At 42.1% G+C, this 8481-nt stretch overlaps 1 protein-coding gene across 1 annotated transcript; it reads right to left on the bottom strand.

Moving 5' to 3' along the window:
• Positions 1 to 1682: 1682 nt before the first annotated feature.
• Positions 1683 to 8261, bottom strand: LOC310867980 (caspase-7-like). The gene is made up of 4 exons (XM_083778180.1): positions 8001 to 8261; positions 4931 to 5094; positions 4057 to 4195; positions 1683 to 3191 (listed from the first exon to the last, which is right to left on the bottom strand). The coding sequence occupies exons 1-4, from the start codon at positions 8248 to 8250 to the stop codon at positions 2914 to 2916; spliced, it is 831 nt and encodes a 276-aa protein (XP_083634306.1). The 5' UTR covers positions 8251 to 8261; the 3' UTR covers positions 1683 to 2913.
• Between the last annotated feature and the right edge of the window lie 220 nt (positions 8262 to 8481).

Raw genomic sequence — 8481 nt, 5'->3', positions numbered from 1 at the left:
ACAGAAAAAACTACAGATTCCTCTCAAGTGCACTTCCTACTGTATTAATTTTACTTGGGGCATGAGTGAAATCAATAGGCTATATAGTAAAAGCAGTGAAGATAAGAACAATGAACATCTTTATTTTCTCAGTCCAATGTTACTTTTGTAAAAGCACTGGCATCAAAATATACTCAAACTGCAGAGCTACCAACCTGCACACATTTTGTGTACCAACCACGCAATTCTAGGTGTCTATACGCCTAGAATTGCGTGGTTGGTACACAAAATGTGTGCAGGTTGGTAGCTCTGAAACTGTATAAAACTTATCAAAATAAAAAAAATTATATATAAGCAGCAACAGGGACAAAAAATAGTGCAACAGAACAAAGTGCAACAGATACAATAAAATAAATTAACTATATGTACAAGAGGCAACATGTTCTTCTTGTAGAAGGCCTCTAGGATGCCCATCTGATCCTGCCAGGACTCATCCCGTACAATGGGTATGACGACACACTGCTTCAGGGTCCAGGTGGTGAAGAAGCAGGTGGTCTTCTGCGCTAAATGCAGCTGACCCTGAACCTGGTGCCAGTACTGGTGAGTCTCTTTCAGCCGATAGGTGCCATCTTCCACCTGGTTCAAATTTTTTAGCACAAAATGTAAAGGCAATACAAAATCAATACGCAAAATATGATAGTGCCAGGAGGAGGCACGACGACGAGGTCTCTACATAATGTATAACATAATGTATATCAAATTAAACATGATTGCAGTATCAAAAATGAATGCAGTTTCTATTGGCTTGTATTCCCCATCGATGATGTCACTGGAAGACAGTTTCTGAACTGCCCACAGCCCTCCTATGAGACACAGACCGAGTAGAAAAAAATTGCACAATTTTTTCATGATTATTAGTGAGGACCTATTAGGATATGAAGATAGGTTGAAAAGTGGTGAAGTGGTCCTTTAAGCATGATGAAATTTAGATGTTTTTTTCCTTAGGTTGTTAACCCTCTGATGACGTTTAGGTGAAAAAAGAACAGAAAACAATAATAATAATTTAGTAATTAATTAAAATAAAATTGTTGCTAAAAAGCAACGCTGGGTCTTAGAGGGTTAATGGTATGGTCACATATGCCAATTATGAAAATTGCTCAACATATGCAAGTTAGCATACGGCAGTTTCTACATGCTGGGGACCCATGCTCAACATTTCTAACATAAAACTTTGGTGTACTCAACATGCCTGGGTTCACATTCTGGCAAGTAGACTATAAGCTCTTATTTTTTGATAAGATGAGTACAGATAAGTACAGGCAAGTGAAAAGGAAAATAAAACATAGGATACGGACGGTACACTAAAACAAAGGGTTTATTGTGAAACTCTTGCAAAGTGCTGATAATAAATATTATCAATACAAAATGTTTCCAAAAAGGTTTCTATCAAGTGTTGAACAGTACAAGCCGTATGCTATAAAACAAGGCATAAAATACAATGTTTAATTTAGCGCAATAATACCAGTTCCTCTTAAATAAATGCATTAAAATTAAAACGGCACAATGAAAGAAAATCTGTGTTAAGGTGAATGCATTGAGACATGTTCAGTCAGACAAAACACGACTTATTAAACGCCTTAATTTAGACTAATTCTTTATGAATATTGGTGAATAGATACACCCACAGTATAATTTGTTCAAAATTGTATTTAGCTATGATTTAGTGGAAGTGTAAAAACAATCGGCGTCAGTCCTTCCGAGATACAACCAATAATGTTTTGACTGATATGTTGTCCAAAAGTGCGAAATCTTGAAATCAATTACAAGATGTAAAGTCTCTAAACGAGAACATTTAACTTAGAAGGAAACCAAATAAATAAAAACAAACATGAATAAATACATTAAAAACACATTTAACTTGAAGTATATAATGACCCAAAATCAAGACAGACCGGCTGCATGAATGCCAAAAGTCAAATCATGTCCGATGTATCATCCAGAGCGATATGGTTGGTGCTCTAGTAGCCTATACTGTAAACCAGTCTAAAAGTGCCAAAGATAACTAAGTATGTTTTTATTATAGTCTGTGTGAACCCTGCCATTATCTTGACTTTTTTTAAACTATCTTTTTACAGCTGGGTTGCTGTATACGTGGCACTCTATTGTGCTTTCACACAAGTCCAGGGGTGTCTCAGACTGCTTTGATTATATGTGGAATCATCAAAGCACATCTATCTACGGTATCTGGGGTGGGCCAAATTTCCACACTCACTCCAGAGGGCCACTATAGTTCCACACTCACTCCAGAGAGCCACTATAGTTCCACACTCACTCCAGAGAGCCAATATAGTTCCACACTAACTCCAGAGGGCGACTATAGTTCCACACTCACTCCAGAGGGCCACTATAGTTCCACACTCACTCCAGAGGGCCACTATAGTTCCACACTCACTCCAGAGGGCCACTATAGCTCCACATTCACTCCACAGGGCCACTATAGTTCCACACTCACTCCAGAGGGCCACATGGCATATATACTGTAGTAGCAAAAATAGCCGATCCATAAGCTCAAAACGTGTCGCAGTGTGACGTGTTTTAAGCTTGTAGATCTGCTATTTATGCTTTTGAAATTGCTATTGAATTGAAATACTGAATTATTATTTATTGCTATTTTTTAATTAGAATCCTGAAAAGAAAAAATATTATACAGTTTCTAATGCATTTAGTTATACTTTATGGATGCAAATACATTGGACATTAAAAAGACAAATATTAAAGCGGGTCATGTCTGCATGTTTGGAATTGTACCAACTGACATCAATAATATATCAGAATTCAGATATTAACGTGCAGGCCGCTTAAGTGAAGGTTAGACTGTGGCCCCCAGTTGCCCATGTTGCCCATGTATGAAGTACATCACCATCAAATGATAGGTTACAGAGACACAGCAGAGTTCCCGCGGGCGCCACTCTCCTTCCCAGGCTGCGATGTGAAGGGGAAGACTTCTCGAGTCATCCGCGTCAAAAAGCAGGGCATCTCCTTCTTGCCGTGCAGCACGCCGCGACCTTTGGCCTGGAAGGTGTACGCCACGCGGTGGGCGAGGCGCGTCAGGAGGCGCGTCAGCTCCAGAGCGCGGCACGCCTCATCCTCCACGATGTCGCACAGAGTCTGGAGGAAGACGGCTCCTAGGGGGTGCATGAACGCTCCATAACCTGACAGGAGGAGAGATGACACTGTTAGCATTCATGCTAACACTGTTAGCATCATGTTAACTGAGCATGCTAACTAATAAGACGCCCCCTAGAGGGTGCATGAACGCTCCGTAACCTGAGAGGAGCAGATGCTAACACTGTGATCAAACTGAACTTTACTCAGGTATGTAGTTTGTCGCCGTCCGGCCTTCCTAGCCCGTGAAGTGCCCTTGAGTAAGGCATTGAACCCCTACCATGAAATGTTCTATGAGCAGGGCCTGGCTGTAAACAAGTTATTGAGCTTAGTCCAGTTACCCTGGGTAAATATAGTAACTTTGCTTTGCTTTGCTATTAAAGAAAAGCGGGCGATAATGGCCAAAAATAGTGGCCATTTTCAAGATGTTTTGGCCATTATCTCTGGAACGGAAAGTCCAATCTGCTCAGTTCAAAGCCTGTTGCAAGTTCACATGTTGTCACATTGTGACACATTACGAGCTTGTAGATCTGCTATTTTCCAATGGCCAAAATATTTATTCTATCGGGCTGAAGTGGTTAATGTATGTTTTTCAGGCATCCATGGATGCCTGAAGAACTACATGTGCATTTTGAGCCCTGACTACGCACCTGTCTCTGAGCCTATCAGGTGTACATGAGTCTCTGTTGCCCGTAATAATAATAATAATAATAATCAAAATATACACAGTAACTAGTAACTAAAGTTGTCAAATATAATGTAGTGGAGTAAAAGTACAATAGTTGCCTCTGAGATGAAGTGGAGTAGAAATAAAAGTATAGGCTACAGAAATACTCCAGTAACGTAAAAAAGACTTATTAGTATACAGTAGTTGATTAAAAAGTACTTTGCTACTTTCCACCAAGCTTCTACCTGGCGTTGTTGCATAAATCACGGCTGTATCCACGGGAACGGACAGATACTGGGAGATGCTGTCCTCCATGATGACATCACTTCCTGTTCCTGCCGAGTCCACTTCCACGCCGTCGTCAAGTTCTGCTCCCCGACACGCCTGAGGAAGTTATAGTCCATATTTTAGTCATCTGAAAAAAGCTTTAGTTTTAGTCTAGTCTTGGTCGACTAAATGCCATAAGAATATAGTCGACTAAATCTACAGTTGATTTATTCGATTACATTTTATTTTGGCAGGCCTTGATGGCCGTAATGTCTGATTTGAACTTGGTTGCATGCTGACAATAGAGTGTCGCAGTCCCGCCCCATGTCATGACGACAAGAGACCCAGAAGTGAATTCCCCGTTCATTTTCCCCATAGGCTTTTCAAAAAGTAATTATTTAAAGATGTTTACGACAAAGCCAACTCGAGTTGTCACAAATCACGACAACAAACACAATATTTTGGGCCGAACGAATAATTACGAAGAAGAAAAACAACAAAAAAGTATTTGTTCTTTCTAATTATTTATTCAGCCCAAAAATGGTGTTTGTTGTCATTTGTCACAATTCGAGTTGGCTTTGTACAAGGCTTAAAAGGCTTAAATGAACAGGAAATTATTTTCTGGGTCCTTGCAGGGGGCGGGACTGCGACGCTCTATAGCCAATCTACACACTGACAACATGACGTCACTGAGCCACGGTGATAAGAGACTCACCCAAACACATCTCTCTGTTTTTACTAACCACCTGGTCAACTTATAGTTGAGTATGAAAATGCCTTAATTGCAAGCAGAAGCAATATATTTGGAAGGGCGTTGCGTGCCTGCTTTAGTCTAAGTGTGTAAATCCTCACCTGTATGAAGAACAGTTTGGTCTTCCCCTCCATGCTGACGTTGTCGAAACAGCTGAAGACGTGAGACAGACGGACCGCTTTACCGTCGGCTCCGAACACGCAGCCCTCCTCTCCGTGTGACGACAGAACCACCAACACGCACTCCTTCACCGGCTGGCGGCTCACTGCGGGACCGAGAACACGCAAAGCACACGTTAGTGACGGGCTGGGAGGCTCACTGCAGGACCATGAAGAACACGCAAAGCAAAGACGTGCACACATAGACATCAAAGGGGGCTTATCAGCCCCTGCCCTTTTAGCCGTCTGAAAAACAACTGCCCTCTCCAGGAGTATATATTAATAGAGACGGCACCCGGAGGAAACCCTGAGGCGAAATGGATAGTGGCTGAATTTGTCATTGCAGCTCGCGCCAGTGCTGGTCCGACAATCATTGCGCACGTTCATGTCATTGGGTCCATGATACGTGAACAAATGTTTCATACGCGAACGCACAAACGGCGCAATGATAGTCAACGGCAGCACGTTCATGTGTTTGGGTCCAATCCATCCCAGAATGCACTCTGTTCCTACCCGGAAGGAGGAGTGAAATCGCCTCATGCGCTTTTGAGCAACTTCATGCAAGTGGATGGGAGGAGAAATCCGGTGCCGTCACTATTAATATATAGGCCTACTCTAAGCTCCAGACCACGAATGCAGCATTTACTATGGTGAAATAAATGCAAATGCCCTCCTCTCCTTTCCATGCCATACCGGAAGGAGAATCAGGAGATTATTATTTTTTTTTTTCAGAAGTCTCCTGAACTAATTTGTTTGGAAATCCATGCCGTTACACCGCATCTCCAGTAGATAAAGAGTGCACGGTTGCGCCCCGAAAATAGCTGATCTACAAGCTCACAACGCATTGTGAGCTAAAATTAGCCATTATGATGACATCCCGGCCCGCCAAAGTACATTTTTTCGACTAAATCAACTGTCGGCCACACCCTTAGAATGGACACAGATAACACCACAAGACAGGCCCTGGACTACAACCCACAGGGGAAGAGGATATAGGATATAGGCCAAGAAACACCTGGAGACGTTCCACTCTCCAGGACCTAAAGGACACTGGAATGAGCTGGCAGGAAGCAAAAGCGCAGGCCCAGAAGAGAGTGAGATGGAGAGCTCTGGTGGACGCCCTATGCCCCTCGACGGGGTAAAGAGGATTAAGTCAAGTAAGTCAAATCAACTGTAGCTTTATAAGGGCTGTATTTTGCGTGTCTTAAGTACCAGGTCTTATTCCCTAACTTGAGTAAACTAAAGACCTGGAGGCGTGATCAATGCCATTTGGCTATTCTGAGTGGCCAAAGAGCATTGATCACGCCTCCAGGTCTTTAGTTTACTCAAGTTAGGGAATAAGACCTGGTACTTAAGACACGCAAAATACAGCCCTTAGTGTACTAAAATCTTAAGATTTTTTGTTGACCAAGCACTGCACGCAAAGCACACGAACTGACACTGAGTCATGTGGTTGAATTATAACCAAACAATTATGAGATAATATGTTTGTTTATTAGTCACCGTTCAGCAATGTATAAGGCAAACAAGCATGTGACTGCCCCCCACGCCCTCTCACACACACTGCAGTACACACACACACACACACACACACGCAATCACGCACGCACGCATGCACACACACACACACACACACACACACACACACACACACACACACACACACACACACACACAGTCGCCAATATTGTTGACTATTGCTAATTTGGATTTAGTTTTATTCATACGGTAGTCTTTTGCATAAAATGCCATTTAGTTTAGTCATATTTTAGTCACTTGAAATATTTTAGTGTTAGTGTAGTTTAACTTTGGCAGTCTTTGATGGCGTTGTGTAATGCCTGATTTTACACTTGGTTGCATGTTGAAAATAGCCGATCTACAAGCTCACAGCGCATCGCAGCGCCCGAGTCCAACCAAGCATAACAATCTACTGGTTCTCTTGTCCACTAGTCCCTCCATAACAGTAGTCTAGTTTTAGTGTATAGTTTTAGTTTCTTGACGGAATTGTCAATATATTTAGCCTTTTTTAATTTAGTTTCCATCAGTGAAATAAAGGTAGTAGTCGGCAAATCATTTTTGTCATAGTCTACGAAATCAACCCTACACAAGACACGTGTCTATCAAGTTTGACAGAAATGCTTATTTTCCTCTCGTCCTATTTTCGCATATAATGTCTCATAATGTCTTGGGCGCGATAACATGTCCGTTTTATTGGGTTTTTATCTGTGAATGATAATCAGCATTAAGAGTCCACCGCATGTACTCTGAGATAAGAATGTGTTCTCTGAGGTCTAATCTATGAAACAGTTGCATAACCTGCCTCCCCTATTCCAGTAAGAAAAACTAAAGGCAGAAAAGATCAGAACTATTAAATTGCATGATAATGGCTTTTAAACTGCCACTTTGGCCCTGTTTACACTGGCAGACAAATCTAGCCTGATTCAGATCTGTGCCACATCCCGATTGAAATCTGATTGGTTTAAAATAAATGAGTCTAACATGTCACATTCACTCATTTAAACAAATCAGATTCCAATCTGGATGATGATGGTCATGGAAGGGGAACCTTCTGAAAGCTTCATGGGCAAAGATAATCACCTTCAAAATGAGCAAAGACAGTAAAGTGATTTCCATTTAGTTTTAGGCATGTTTGTCATCTGAAATGTTTTAGTCTCAACTATAGTTTTTAGTCGGCAAATGTACAGTTTATTTAGTTGACTGACAATGTATTTTGGCAGTCATAAAGGCTGATTTTAGACTTGATTGCATGCTTGGTTGCAGAGCGTCACAGATGATTTTGGTCAGTGAAAAGAAAGGTAGTCCGACAACATTTTCATCATTTTTTTAGCTAGTCTGAACCAAATCAACAATGCAGTAGGTCCTATCACTTCAACTTCAAACTTCAAAGTACTTTTCCTTTTAGAAATGTATTTTGTGCCTTGTATTCACTATACACAGATAAAACTATAAAAATGGCTTTTAAAACATATCCTGAAAGGCATAATCCCAGTACCTTTGTCAAACAGCGAGTAGATCTGGTCTGCGCTCAGGTCGTCGTGGATCTCCACCCTGAAGCCCGCCTTGCTGAGCGTGCGGTGGAGTCTCTTGGCGTCGCGGGCCGCCCCGGGCCGCCGGCCCAGCTTCACGCCGGGATCGAACCGAGACACGGACACCAGAACCGCTCGGTCGCAGCGCTCCTCTCCGGCGCCGCTGTTACCGTCCCGGGGGGAGGAGGAGGAGACGGGGTCCTTTCTCACCGGCATGACCCAGAGATTAAAGATGAAATGAGACGGTGGGTCGTTCTTCTGTTGTCTCTCCCTATAGTAGCTGGATGTAGGACTTGACAGACCAAATAGCAGAAAGACAGAAAGAAAATGACACAAAGATTGTTATTAGGCTGTTTTCTGGCGAATACCTGCATGTCACCAGGCGTGCAGTGAATGAGTCTATACAGCTCAGTGTGTTAATCTGTCCAGGACTATAAGAGTGACAGT

This window comes from Protomyctophum parallelum (assembly GCF_964188405.1).
Source record: "Protomyctophum parallelum genome assembly, chromosome: 12".
NCBI classification, from domain to species: Eukaryota; Metazoa; Chordata; class Actinopteri; order Myctophiformes; family Myctophidae; genus Protomyctophum; species Protomyctophum parallelum.
Note: the sequence above shows the minus strand (reverse complement) of the source record. Positions and strands in the feature narration are given on the sequence as shown.

Bases quoted from the DNA above. Each gene is read 5' to 3' on its own strand.
- LOC310867980 (XM_083778180.1), bottom strand. From the start codon at position 8,250: ATGCCGGTGAGAAAGGACCCCGTCTCCTCCTCCTCCCCCCGGGACGGT. The intron at 4,196-4,930 runs GTGAGGATTTAC...TAACTTCCTCAG, and splicing joins CCAAACTGTTCTTCATACAG to GCGTGTCGGGGAGCAGAACT. The intron at 3,192-4,056 runs GTAGAAGCTTGG...TCCTCCTGTCAG, and splicing joins GATTTATGCAACAACGCCAG to GTTATGGAGCGTTCATGCAC.